Genomic DNA, 14,626 nt, shown 5'->3' with positions numbered 1-14,626 from the left:
GTGGTTATAATCCTTAATTATCTAGGTTCAAAGTATTGAAATAGATGGCTGATGAAGCGCAAAGTATTGATATAAGCTCTTATTTCAACACCATGGATCCCTTTGCCCAATACCATCTGTCCTGTCAGCATTTTGACTGACAGACAGTTTTGTTTTTCATTTTCGGAACAGATTAGTTCTAAGATTAATTCTCATTTTTTCATCTTGTTTAGGGGAGATGTATTCAACAAGTGAGTGGCGTGTACAGTTGTGGCTCTTAAGGTCACTTCTTTACTTGTGAATATAAATGCTGGGAGAAATTCTATTCCCTGGAAGAGCAGAGCATCCTTTTGTTGACTTTAGCATTGCTCTCGGTATTGATGGCTGTGTAAGAGTGCAGATTTGTCCTTCTCGAATAGCACCATATAAATTTTAAGCCATCCTGCTTGATTTTTTCCCTTTTCACCTATTTTCTGCTTGATTCTTTATGATCCCTTTTGCAAAAAGCCAACTGAATGCAAACCTCTTTCTAAACTTAGTCTTAAACGTATAAAATCACATAAATGAGTTGCCAGTGTTGACAGCAGTAAGTTTTGGACCTGGCTTCTCAGCATTGGTACTTGAGAAAATTCTGGGAAAATTTGAAGTTTCCAGCAATATGTGTATTTTAAAATTCAAACCGGTTGGTAATATATAGAGCCATTTAGGTGACTTTCCATAATGCCCTAGGTTGTCAAAAGAATTGAGAGACCATGGCATAGAAAAGCTTTTATTTCCATTCAGGATAAGATATAAGAAAAGTTGTTTTGCAGAGATGTCTCAGTTCTTCCAGCTGTTGCAGATTGGGCATGAAACAAATGCCCAACTCCAAAACCAGGTTTCTGTTGCCCTAATTGGCACTTTAATCCTCATTCTTCTAAGAAATGGAGGAGATGCCGTGGTACATTGTCATAATCATGTCAGTGTTACATGATTTTTAGAACAAATGCAGTACGTTAGGGCAACAAAGATGCTGAAGGGAGTGGAGCATCTCCCGTGTGAGGAAAGGCTGAGGGAGCTGGGGCTCTGGAGCTGGAGAAGAGGAGACTGAGGGGTGAGCTCATTAATGTTTACAGATATAGAAAGGGTGAGCGTCAAGAGGATGGAGCCAGGCTCTTCTCAGTGACAACCAATGATAGGACAAGGGGCAATGGGTTCAAACTGGAACACAAGAGGTTCCACTTAAATATGAGAAGAAACTTCTTCTCAGTGAGGGTCACAGACACTGGCCCAGGCTGCCCAGGGAGGTTGTGGAGTCTCCTTCTCTGCAGACATTCAAACCCGCCTGGACACCTTCCTGTGGAACCTCAGCTGGGTGTTCCTGCTCCATGGGGGGATTGCACTGGATGAGATTTTGAGGTCCCTTCCAACCCCTGACATTCTGGGATCCTGTGATTCTGTGTTGCTTTAACAAAGAATGCGAGATTTCTCTGCCAGTGTCCATGCTGTATTTCCAAGTATTTTGGGAAAATATGGAGTATGCTCACAAATCCATCTTGGTTTTACCCAGTTGCTACTCTGATTATGCAGATTTTTTGCTAAGTGAGTCAACAGCTGATATTTTATTTCCACTAAAGTATGTGTTGGTGACTCTGGATTGATTGATATGGATTGACATGAATAATTAGTTTTATGTGGATGGCATAATGTCTGCCTACAGACCCCTACTTCCAGCTGTAGTAAATCAGCAAAAATCGTATTTATTTCCATTGATTTGTGCCCCATGCTGCAGCTGACAGCCTGGTCCAGAGCGCCTGTATCTTAAGAGGCCATTTTGCATCTTTACTGTTGTCTCATTTAGATGTTAAATAATCCATTAGCTGAGCTCAAAGTTGATTCTCAATGTAAGTAATGGTTTTTGTCTCAGCCTGCAATAGTGGCAGTTGGGGCCAGCGCTGTGAAAACACGTGTGTCTGCAACAACAGCGACGGGAGCTGCGATCCAGTCACTGGCTCCTGCTTCTGTGAGCCGGGATTCACCGGGAAACACTGCGAACGCAGTAAGTTACGGCTTTGTCAACACAGGGAATTTGCAAAACCGAGCGGCGGAAATGGTGTTTTTCCGGATAATTCCCTGCAGGAAGAGCCCCGGGCTGCGCCGCCTCCGCTCTGCCCAGCGCTTCGCAGGGCTCTCGGCTTTCACCGCGGTTAGATAGTTTCCCTAATTTGAATTCCAGAAAAGTTATTTTCAGGCTTGTTTTGGACTAAACCAGCTATTTTTAATGTTAATACCTTGTGTGAGTGACAGGATTGATGTGTATTTGGCTTGCGGCATGAAAGTTTCCATATCGGTTTTATTTACCCAGTTTTAGGCCTGCAATTTTTCTTCATCAATCTTTATTTTTAAGGCCAGGCTTATAGAAATGCTGCACATGTACATAACAGAAGCAAAATCAAGAGGATTTGGAGTCCTCTATTTATTAACAACAAAAATGCACAATGGTCTCACCAGAGGCCCATGATCTCCACTAATCTGTCTCTAACAGAGGTCAATAGCAGATGCCTTAAGAGGATAAAAACAGGCATATAGATAATTCCTGACGTGTTTCCCCAGGTTTCGTCAATTTGTCATCCCAGAGCTTCCTGAGACAGAAGCAATATCTCTATATTTACTGCAACTTGATTTCTATTTTTTTGCAATTAATGTGCCTATTTCCTTTTTGATTCCATGCAAATATTTGGTACCCACTTCATCTCGTGGCAACAAGTTGCATAGTTAAACTAATAATAATAATAATAATAATCTCAATGTTGTTAAATTAAGTATTTTATCTACTTGTTTAACAGTCTTACAGTAGCACAGATGTAACTACCAGAGTCGCAGCAGTGTAGGCAGAATTAACTGTGGGTGTCACGCAGAAATGTCAAAACAATTAATCTGGGATGGTGACCTAAACCAAAAAAATATCCCTGGAAAGTTATTCTTACAGTTCTTGTTGCTGCTGGCACAGATGAAATGGAAGGACAGTTAGTTGGGAAGACCAGCTCCCAGGGAAAGAGCTGTCAGCTCTACTTCCCTTTCACTCTTGACCTCTCTTAAAACAGCATCTCTGTGGGCAGAAAGTATCCAAATAGCTGGTTGTAATCTTCTCTGGCAAGTTAATCAGTGAAGCCATCGTCACCAACGAAACATCTGGCAACCCCTGATGTTGTGTCTGTGTTTTTTCTAGTTTATTCAGTCTGCTTTGTACCCCACTTTAATTCATAGAATGTCCTGAGTTGGAAGGGACCCACAAGGGTCATGGAGTCCAACTCCTGTCCCTGCACAGGACACCCCACAGTTCACACCGTGTGTCTGAGGGCATTGTCCAGTCTCTTCTTGAACACTGTCAGGTTGGGGCCGTGACACCTCCCTGGGGAGCCTGTTCCAGTGTCCAGCACCCTCTGGGTGAAGAACCTTTTCCTAATGTCCAACCTAAACCTACTCTGTTACATCAACCTGTGTGTGTGTATATATATGTCTAAAAATGCATATACATGTGTGCAAAATTATGAAAGCCATAATTCTTCGCTAAACGTGTCATGCTGCCTTGGAGGTGAGACCTTTCCTATCCCAGGAGAGCTCATCTTCTCCTGAAGCATCTCCAGCCTCTTGCCGCAGGTCGGGCTCCTTCACGCTGCAGCTTTGGAGGCAGCTCAGGTTCTCTGGCGGGATGGATATACATCAGCACACCTCGCAGCCACCTGAGCCTGCTCGAGCATAGGGCAGATTCTCTGTGATGTGGACTGTGAAACCATTTGTGAAGTGTACTGACCCATTGCTGTCACCTTGAAAGCCTCAGCTCCAGGCTAAATGCTGTCTGTTTGAGGAAAGCTCAGCTGAGAGCCCCACATCTTATTGCTCCACGGGAACATGGTTTTCTTTGCATAGATTCTCTGGACTCTGACTGAAATTTCAAGTGAAAAGTAAACACTAAGCAGAAACAAGCTTTTAAGGCACAAGTGCACTTCTATGTATTTACTCTGTAAAGTGGCGTAGGAGGCGCGATGCACGATGTTCTGCAGCTTTGGGAACAGGAGGTGATGCAAATGGAATTTTGCAGCAGTTCAACCCCTGGGACTGAATTTCACCTGTAGGTGCAAAAAAATATATCCAAACAACTCCACATTTAAACAGAGACCTATTTTCTGACACAGGTGGTTGAAAACAAAGAAATACTGAAGGTACCCTGCTACCCTTCTGTCTCCAATCCCAACCTATAGTCTCTATAAGAGACCCAGGGATTGGCTCCATTTAGTAGAGAGTCACTGAGCTGCAGGAGGAACCAAATTCACTCCAGCTCCAATCACAGCCCACCTTTGGTACCGAACAGGCAGCACTGAACCCACCCCTTGATTACAGACATAGAGTTGTCTTTGAGGATCCTCATTGTTTCTTGTTCTCTGTGATTCTTTCCAGCTTGCCTGAAAATCACTTTGTTGATGTAAATGCTAAAATCATGCATTTTTTAAAAAGAGATCTGGTAATAATCTATGTAACTCATTTAGAGAGGAGTTCACATGACCTTCAAACATGAGTGGAGACCCTGTAATATTGCGTTTAGCCAAGTATATAACTGTATTTCAGCCTGTCCAAAATATCTAGTGTGAATTAGGCAACTGGCTTTATTCTTAATTGATTTTCCTTAATCCTGGAAGAAATTATTTTCATTCTCGAATGTTGTTTTCTTCTGATAGTAAGTACCATGCAAATCTTTTAACACTCTTTACGTTAACTCCTGTGGAAATGCAATTGTTAATCTGTCCCCCAGATATTATGGTTTTGCTTGAATTTTTCAAAGCAGAGCCTGAAAGTAAAAGATGCAGCATTCAATTTAGAGCTTTCCAGAGGAAACCACCATGTTTCATATTTTCTCCAGCTTTCTGAGAAAAGGGGATTTGCAGGAGAGCAGAGGATAGGGCCTCAAAAGGAAGTTCAGAAGCAGGGAGCTTTCTCTCTCCTGGCTGATGAAGTCTCAGGGGAGATGTGCACGTAAGCAACTCCAGACCAGCAAAGTGTCATCAAGCAGAACCTGGGAAGTTGCAGATGTTGCAAATATCCTCTGATATCAGTTTTCTGTGCAGAATTTAGTCTTTCAACACCCTGGTGTTTTTCTAAAATAGTCCTTAATAAAACCAGCCTGACTTACCTGGACCCCAAAGAGAACACTTAATCACATCAGTTTTAAGGCATTACCGTTACGCCTTGATTCTTCTTTTGGAAATAGTAGGAATTCCCATGGATCTAAAAATTGCCCATTGATCCCTGATCTGCTCCAGCATTAACCCACGCTCTGGTTTTGCTTGCTGGGCTGCAGGGTGCCCCGAGGGAAGCTTTGGCCCGAGCTGCCGGTCCAGCTGCCAGTGCCAGAACGGAGCTGCCTGCGACCACGCGAGCGGAGCCTGTACCTGCGCGGCGGGCTGGACGGGAACCTTCTGCGAACGAGGTACTGATGCTCCCCCCGGTCCCTTTCGGGTTTATGCAGATTGGATTTTTTAATGCAGAGAGCTGGGTTTACAATTTATAGCGCCTGATCTAAATAAAACTTTAAATGTAATTGGAAGGCGATACTGAAATGTGCGTGTCCATCCTAACTCAACAAAGCAGTTTGGTGTGTGCATAGCGTTGGGCATGTTGTTCTAACGTGGTTAAAATTAGGTGCATGCTTAAGACCCCTACTATATCACATCTTTATGAAGACGCTTTGTAAGCAGAGTCTTGACTGTGGTAAGGCTGAGCAGAAAGATGTTAGTCCTGCCTTAGACTGGCTTGTTCCTAGTGTATCACTAAAACATTTTGCAGAAAAACCTGGACCTGTGCATCTTCCCAAAGGAACTCTTTAAGAACAGGTATACCTTTAACTTTAATAAACCCAAGAGATCATCTTTGATTACCTGATCATTTGGTAAAGTGCTGGAAAGATTGGATTGGATTCCTTGGATACCTTATTGAGAATCACTCTCGGGCACCATCTAAGGAGGTTATTGTGCTGCATCATCGTGCAGATCATAAAAAATACAGTCTTGAATACCACAGAAACGGCACATAGACATTATGAAAGTTATTGAAGTGTAAATGATTTAAGAATCCACAAATGAAGACCGTTAAACCAAAGTCATGATTATTTTGCTTAGAAAGCAGCTTTATCAGCCAGTTTACAAGGACTGATGAGGGAAGCAGCAGCACTCGCAGGCGGCTGCTGCCCTCTGATGGAAAGGGATCCACTGCACAGCCTCCCCAGTACCACCGCACTGCACTGCCTGCAGTTCAGGCTTGTTCTTCCCCTCCCATTCTTCCCAGGAATTATTACACAGCATAAATACTCTTTTCAAAGTTCTGCTGCAAATTGTACCTCATAATTTATGATATCTCCACTACGTTCTTCTTTAAAATTATTTACTTGAACTCTGCTTTCGTAAGTCTCTTTCTTATTTTTAATTATTTTTTTTCAATCAGAAGAGCAATACAGTGAACTGTATTGTGCTATAAGTCTATTAATTCCAGCAGGAATCAAAATGGGGACAAAGAGGCTGAATATCCTTTGCCACAGTAGGTGTGAGGAATACCGAGAAACCTGGGTGACACCTATTGGAAAGAAAAGTAAAGGTCTCTGCTTCCGAATCAGTCATGTTGGACATTTTTATCTTTTTCAGTTTCTGAAAGAAGACTGTGGAGGGGAGAGCAGAATTTAGCGCATGCCGTTCATGACCTTACTGTTTTCATAAGATCCTCTTTTCTAGATGTTTTCTCTCAAGCAGGCAACTCCAAGCTGGCCTGTGTTACCTTTTCACATAGGAAAGTTCAGCCAGAACGGTTTGGCTGCTTCCAAAAGATGAAGACGGAGGAAAAACGTGTGGGTGGTTTGCCCTTGGTAGAATATTCTTGGCACCTTTTCTCTGAGGAGTTGCAACACTTCTGGTTTTAGTGACTCGGAGGCTGGCAGGGTTTCCTTCTGGCAGGGATGTGCTTTTGGCCGTCTTGGCATCCACCCACGCCAGCCAAGCTCTGCGCTTTGCTGACAAGAGCATAGAGACCAGGACCTGGTGTGGCAGAGCTGCCTTGGACTTCTCCCGTACTGCTGATGCTTCATCCCATGGCCAGGAAGGACTTTTCCATCATCACAGGAATGTTGAACTGCAACTTTTGCAGTTCAGAGTCCTAGGAGAGGACAGTACCTTACAAAATCTAATATTGATTAATAATAATAATCAATACTAATGTTAATATTAATATTATTCCTGCACAATAAGTGCACTTGAACCTGCAGTTGTTGCTTCCGATATTCTGCATTGTGGCAGCAGGGGGGTCCAGGTTCAAACTGAAATTGTAGCAGTCCCAAAATTCACTGTTGAGTGTTTTTTGAAAAAAGAAAACCTGTTCCTTTTCATTAATTTGCTACCTTCAGTCTGAACTAAGACTTTATATCTTTACATGCCAGTCCCTGTTGCAAAACATCACGTCAGTGGCCATTTCCATGTTCTTTATTCGCTTCCTTTGCATTTCCTTGAAGGCAGCAAGTGATATGACCAGAACGCTGAAAAATAATGTGCATTTCTTCACAAGGTCTAGCATTACCAAAGGAAAATGAATCATTTTTCGCGGTTCTTTGAGAGTGATGCTACTAGCAATGCCGCTAGAAATCTTTCTTATCTGAGTGAAGAATGTTGTATGCCTGGGGAGAAGGTACCTGAGGCACACATGGACTTCTGGCTGCTCCTGAACCGAAGCAGCAATTAATACCTCTGCATTCCTGGATCGTGCAAGGGAAGTAATCATAGCAAAAGGTGGCTTTGGAAATCCTTTTGCTATCCTGTTAAAGCACAGATTATGTGGATAGCATTTTCTCCTTGAAAAAAAAACACCGAGCAAACCAAGTCACCCTGCCCTGCACCGGGGTTGCTCCTCTCCTGTTTGAGAAGGCGATTGTTATAATTGATTAAATTCTGTAAAGTGCTGAGCATCTGCTGCTCCCACTTTGAAGGTTGTGATTTTCTTCACTGTACTGTAATTTTGTTTAATTTCATTCCCCGCTGCTCTCTGGTGTGTGGTGTATGACCCAAGGCATGTTTCCAGTTACGGGATCAGGCCAACAGAAGAATTATCCGGTTGGCTGCTTGATCTGACTGAATATCCCAAAATGCCACACAATTAGCCCACAAACTGGAGGCAGCAGAAGTCTTGGACTTCTCCTGCAGTATGTTTATTAATTGTTGCATTAATAACAGCAGCGTATAGCCCTGGTGAAGTTCAGCACTCAACATTGGCAGTTGAACTGCCGTCTACATCAGCTCTACTGCAGGACAGGCTGACTGGGCTTCTCTTGCGATTTCAGCAGTTAATCATTATCATAATATAGCCCAGCAAGATTTTGTTTTTAGTAAGATAAAAGGAAAAAAGAAATACTGTTCATGTCTAGGAATACCTGACAATGCTGTGTAGTTCCTACACGAAACAAACCAAAACTTTTTCAGCCTTTGAAGTCACCTGGGGTTAAGCAGAAATCCTCTCTCGGCTGCTGTGCCATACGTGCTACTGAAACATAATAAATAAGGATGTAAAGATTGAAACCATGTGCTGATGTCTCTTCCTTACAACTTGATAACAGTTCTCACCCCGGTACGAACTGAGCAGAGGTTGATGGATGTGTTACAGTTTTGGATCAGTATGAGGCGCTTCTCTGTTTTTCTGAGACCTGGAAAGTGGAATAAGCCTGAAATCTTTCCTATGCCAGAGGAGAAGCTGCAATCTGGAGAGGATGAAGGGAGGAGCAGCCTTTTGGTTTTGAGCAGATGAAACAATCATATATATTAATGCTCACAAGCTGAGCAGGAGCTCTGAGAATAGAGAAGCCAAAGCAGATGTGGCAGATGTGTTGTGCTACTGTCATCGCTGTCTGAAGGTCCAGGTTTGCCTCTGTCTACAGATACTGAATTTTTCCCTGCTTGTACCCAAAGCAGACAGCAGTTCTTTCTGTTAGAGGATTGAATTTACAGTTGTGGAATGGGCAGTAAGAGTAGACCGGGACAAAGCACATGGGCATGAAAAAGAAACAGGGCAGGAAAAGGGACAGGAGAGCCCAACAGTGGAAGATGCTTATGGATACGGTGACATTCTGACATGGTGGAGGGCTGTGAAATTAGTGCAGAGCATCACTAGGTAGTGCATATGCTGGTAATAGTCATAAGACTCTATTGGGAAGCCAGTTGTTCTGATTTCATGGTAGAAGTGTGTGAATTTGGTTTTCAATATGACTTTATATTGAAGAAGGAGGACAAAGAGCTAAGTTTTATTGAATAACTGCTTATTTAATGAGTGTCGCCGCTCCTGAGACTGATTCAGGGGTTTTGTGGAAGGAATGACATACAATTGTATGTCTACAAGTTTATTATCATGTAGTATAACGTAATTATGCATGTACTTACATGATGTCAACACAGATATATATATGCAGACAGAGCAGTTAAATTAAGGCAATATAATTCCTAATTATTTTTTCTAACTCTGCATAGTAGCTCCCTCAGCTCCCTGGAGTTGTATTGCTACACTTCATTTGACTTGGTTTTCTCTACTCAGTCTCTTTGCACGTTTTCATTTCAGCACTGCACTACAACACTATGTCTTATGTTCACTGTTAAAAAATCTTCAGAAAAGTGTCATGAGAGTAAATGAGAGCGTAAGTTTTGCATTTCAAAAGATGGGGAGATCAGCAGGGATGGCCCCCTGGTCTTGCATTATGTTGAATTATTTCTTCTTTCCTTTGTCCATTACAGAAGCACAAGTACTGGCATGTGTGAATCCATTTCGTCTCCTGTTTTATGGCTTTTTAATATATTCTCAGCTGTGTCTTGCTATGCAGAAATCCGTTGCTTGCATAAAATGGGTCACGGTGGGTTTTGCTGAGATGCACAGAGCAGAAATGCTGAGGTTTAACCCTGGAAGCAATTTTGGCTCTAAAGCGTCATCACGGAGTGACAAGTGACAAAGCATCTGTGAAAAGATCAGCAGTGCCTTGTGGTTTTGGATCTACAAGCTGGAGTTTATAAAAAAAAACCCAAAAACCAAACCAACAAAACAACACACCAAAAAAAAAAAACCACAACAGGAACTCTGCTAAAAATGTCTGGTTTCCATTTTCAGCTTGTCCAGATGGATTCTTTGGGCTCGACTGCCACCAGGTGTGCAACTGCAAGAACGCTGCCGGCTGTGACCATGTCCTGGGAACCTGCCGCTGCCTCCCCGGCTGGCAGGGACAGACCTGCGAGCAGCGTAGGTACCACCCGCGCTCAGCATCCCCCTGCGCTCAGCATCCCCCTGCGCTCAGCATCCCCTTGCACTCAGCATCCCGGTGTGCTCAGCATCCCCCTGCGCTCAGCATCCCGCTGCCCAGGCCCTGCAGCGCTCACACGGCTTCTGCTGGGAACAGGGATGACCTCCCCGGGTACAATTTTAGATTTAGGTCGCATTCCTTTCCAAAGATGCCAAAAAAGGGAATGATTTTTGGTAGCTGGGTAAATAATCAACTTCATTTTTTTTTTTCTAACTGCTGTTGGCACTTGTCAAATGTTACAAGCATCAGTTTTTAAATAGCTGAGCTGTCTCCTGCCATATGACGCATCTCTGCTTTTTATTTTTGTGCAGCATTAAGAGATGAAATGTTATATGTCTGTTTCTGGTGTATCTCATCTAGTCATCCGTTATAGACTGACAGCTTACAAACGCGCAAAGTGGAAAAATCAGAGCTGTGACTATTGTGTTATCTGAGCATGACAAAATAGTGTTTTAACTAATTCTTAGAAAAGGTGTGCGTTCTTCATTGTTTTAGGGGTTTTCTGTGTTATGTTTTTTTTTTGCTTTAAGTCAACTTCCTAGATTTTTCACAAATATGGTTTATCCCACAATCTTTAAGCCAATAAGGTGGGTTTTTTTGTATATTCTCGCATATGCATATATAAAAAAATCGGCTCTTCCGAGAAATTGTTTACCAGATTTCATGGGAAATTGTTTTCTTTAGCTACGTGACATTACATATGGAGATCACTGAGCCTATTTCCAAAATTTAGGAAATATGTTGGGATTTTTTTAAAAAAATGTTCAGGTTTTAGCCTCTCAGCTTCCGAGTTTCACTTGAGGATGATGTCGTGGTCCGTACTTCCTTGTGAAAACACAACTGCCGGCTGCAGGACTGGGCTGGAGAGCTGGGGACCAAAGCAGCTCTACAAGGAGCAAACTTCTGTTGTTAGTGAACACCTTCCTTAGAGCTCTAGAGACTTCTGCAATAGAAAATCGATTGATTTTAGAAAACAGAAATAATTATACTTGCATTGAAACAATTCTATTCTCCAGCCATATACCATGTTGTAATTAGCACTGTTTGAGGGTTGTGTTTGCTCTTCATTTTTCCCCTCCTTTACTCCCAACACACAACACAGCCTGTCTTCTGAAAGGGCTTCTCCTGCAAAATCACTTGCTCTTTTGATTTACAGGAGGGTCAATGCTGGTAAATCTTTCCACTGTTTAGACATTTCTGCAAACATCCCACTGTTGCAGCCCTTTTTGCCCCCTCACGGCCCTCTCCATAGGAACCCTTGGCTCTCCATGTCCCACCACTTGAGGACAGTGATGTTAATACTCCCCTGTGGTGGCTGGTTAATGAGCTGACTGTGAAATAACTGCAGAGCCAGAGCCACAGAAAAGCTGCTGCTGCAGAACAGGTACAATATTTGCTTCTTGGTCACAGCCCATTTTTCCTGCCCAGCCACGGCATTAACACCATGTCACCTTGGCCCTTCCCAGCTCTTTAGACTGCATTAAGGATGGGAAGCTTTGTTACATATTTCATTAAATTCAATTAAGAAATGCAGCTCTTTGTCAACAGCTGTCTGTGCCCCCTCTGCTTATATAAGACACTATTTATTCTCTTGCACCGCAACCATTAGAGCTTTATGGCAAGTTGATTTATTCCTTGTGATGGTGAAGAAGCCAAAGTCTCCGAGGTTTCCTTTGCCTGTATGTAAAAGATCAAGGTCAGTTATCAGTGCAAAGAGTAACCTGCTTTTCTCCTGGCTTAAACGATGAATCTTCGTTTTGATTTTAAGACTGGACATGGGCCACGCCACTCCAAAGCTGCTCAGAGTGGGGCAGCTGTAGGTCAAAGACACCGATCCAACCCTCCCCATCCTTGGTGGCTGTTTAATATTCACATTACTGGTTCCTGGGACTCGCCAGTTCCAGCAGCTGGATGGACAACGCTCGTGTTCAAGTAATCAGATTGCAGGCAATGTGCTGGAGGATATTGAGGAATAATTTTAACATCATGGGATTTGAATTGATCTTCAGCTGGCCATGCAGTGTGTTTTATACGCTGCTATCTAATTATGGGTGATACAGACACTAATGCCTTTTGTTGAAGCTGCCAAACACTTTCCATTACAAGGCTGTGTTTTTCAATTGTTTATAAATGAATTATTTTAATCTAGGTTGAAATCTGCCAAGCAAGACCTGCCTCAGCTTAAAGGTTGTGTTTGGTGATGTTATTTTTATTTGGGGGTTTTGTTTTCTTTTGTTTTCATTTAGTTTTTCTGAGTATCTGCTTAAGATATTGTAGATTTCCAAAAGAGAGGTTTAGGAAAAGTGTATGGCTCATGTTAACAAAAAAAAAAGGGTTTAATTTAACTGTTCTGTTGACTGTCATGATGACTTGGTGATATAGAAGTGAGGACTTGAGGTTTGGCATCTCTTTGTGCCAGAGATGTAACCTTCCTGTCTGCAAAAAATGCATCCAAATGTTGCGGTTTCCAAAAACAAACAAACAAAACACTGAAAAAAGAGAAAAATCACATTGTGTGTGGATTGTAGAAGCTGAACGCAATTTGGCATCTGCGTTTTACCCTGATTCTGTTAGTACTAAAAATGTCTCTTTTTGGAGCTCTTGAGGCTCAGCAGGATCTTCACAGCAGCAGTTTCTTGTGGTAAAATAAGTCCACATTGGTTTGGAAAATAAACGAGTATGGAATCATCGGCTCTGCCAGAGTATCTCCTTGGGGGCATTGATAACCAGGGGTTTGATATTTCATAGTGTGTTAGCTCTTGACTTTACAAATTCTCTGTTCTTTTAAAGCCAAAGATTCATTTTGGAGAGAATAATCCACAGGAGCTGCATGAAATCAGACTGTAGAGCCTTAGTACCCATCATTTCCCTGTGTTCCCCGGCACTTTTGGTAGCTGTTGACTTCCAGTCTGGAAGAAAATCTGTTTCATGTGTTCCTTACTCTGCGTGCAAAAAGGGATTTTAAAGACTGCAAATGAATAAATGCTTTTCTTACAAAGGAAAGTCACCAAGAGGACCAATTTGAAGCAGGAAAAAGTCTAATAATTTGAACTTTTCTATTCCTTCTTTACTTTGCAGTCATTGTGAAGAAAGGAGAAAGGTCCCAGGAATATTTGTACATTGAGTTGAAGAACTTCATAAAATAGCTTCAATATATCACTTATCTTACACTTCAGAAAAGTAGTTTGATAATCAGGATTATCCTACCAAGAAGCTAAAAGAAGTTTGTATTCACCCAATAGAATATTTAAATTTCAGTCTCCAGAAATTTCTGCTTTCTTACCAGAATTTTCACTGGAAAACTCTCTTGTCTTCTTGGTAAGCATAACAAGAGATTTGCACGCATACTTCAAAAACCTCACGCAAACCACTAGTAACCAGTCAGGGGACCTGGTTCTGAGCTGGTTTTTCCTTTGGCTTGGTTATGATATAGTTCTGGTCTGTATCGTGGAAATATTTAGTTCTGCTCCCAAAACAGAGCCAGAGGTCTGTAGGACAGGCTGAACCTTTAACTTGGCAACCAAGCCTCATTTGCAGAACAAACTTTTAACTGTGATGGGACTGAGCTCCTGCACTTTCTTGTGGTTTCAGTGTGGATGAGGTCCAAGCGACGACAAAAATGAACCCTGTTGAAAAGTCCTGGGAGAAATAGTGTCTGTGAGAACTGTCTTGGGCAGCTGGAAGCTCTCATGTGGGAAGAAAAAGGCTGAGAATGGGTCAGATACTGTCAACCAAGTTCACCTAAGGTGGAGATGGTTTCAGTCCTTCTTTTGGTTCCTAGGGACACGTCCTCCCGCACCACTGCACCTTGTTCTGCGCACTGGTACCCTCAAAGGCATAGAGGTTTTGGTGAAAAGTCACCGTTTGGGTTTTATCCAGGGAGATATCACATTCACCGGGTGCAGAACACTCTCAGGATCAGCGATGAGAGCCTTTTTTGCCTCTTCGATGTGTGCCAGCAGTGCTGTGGGGATAAGAGGCTCCAACAGGTTCATGCAGGGGAAGGAGAGTCTTTGCCAGGCAACGCAAAGTCTGTGCAAGGAGGCTGTCCAAGTTCTTCATTTAAAGCTAGCCAAATCTCCAGTGCCATGGAGACTACAGGAATTTTATTGCTGCCATTTTTTGTGCTGAAAACGGAGCTGCGGCAAGTGTACATTTGCGAGATGGCCGCGTTAAGTTTCCACCTGGGAGGCAGCTGCTTAACGGAATGCATTGAAAATATCACCCTTCTCTGACCAAAGATTGAGACTCTGGGTGAGCAGAGGCATCCAGCTGTGAAAAATGAACACTGAAAACAATGAA

The 14,626-nt window shown here is 42.6% G+C and overlaps 1 protein-coding gene across 3 annotated transcripts in view; it reads left to right on the top strand.

Annotated features, from left to right (window-relative positions):
- The window catches only part of LOC136105186 (uncharacterized), a 196,250-nt gene that overhangs the window by 159,509 nt on the left and 22,115 nt on the right, over window positions 1-14,626 (top strand). For all 3 annotated transcript variants that reach the window (XR_011740551.1, XM_071812730.1, XM_065844808.2), the window contains 3 exons: window positions 1,886-2,017; window positions 5,315-5,443; window positions 10,135-10,263. Coding sequence is in view for 2 of the 3 variants with exons in the window: in XM_071812730.1 (XP_071668831.1) it covers window positions 1,886-2,017; window positions 5,315-5,443; window positions 10,135-10,263 (390 nt within the window). In the remaining variant the exon portion in view is untranslated. The remainder of the gene's footprint in view (window positions 1-1,885; window positions 2,018-5,314; window positions 5,444-10,134; window positions 10,264-14,626) is intronic.

The sequence above is a fragment of the Patagioenas fasciata genome, chromosome 9 (assembly GCF_037038585.1).
Source record: "Patagioenas fasciata isolate bPatFas1 chromosome 9, bPatFas1.hap1, whole genome shotgun sequence".
Taxonomy (NCBI): Eukaryota; Metazoa; Chordata; class Aves; order Columbiformes; family Columbidae; genus Patagioenas; species Patagioenas fasciata.
Note: the sequence above shows the minus strand (reverse complement) of the source record. Positions and strands in the feature narration are given on the sequence as shown.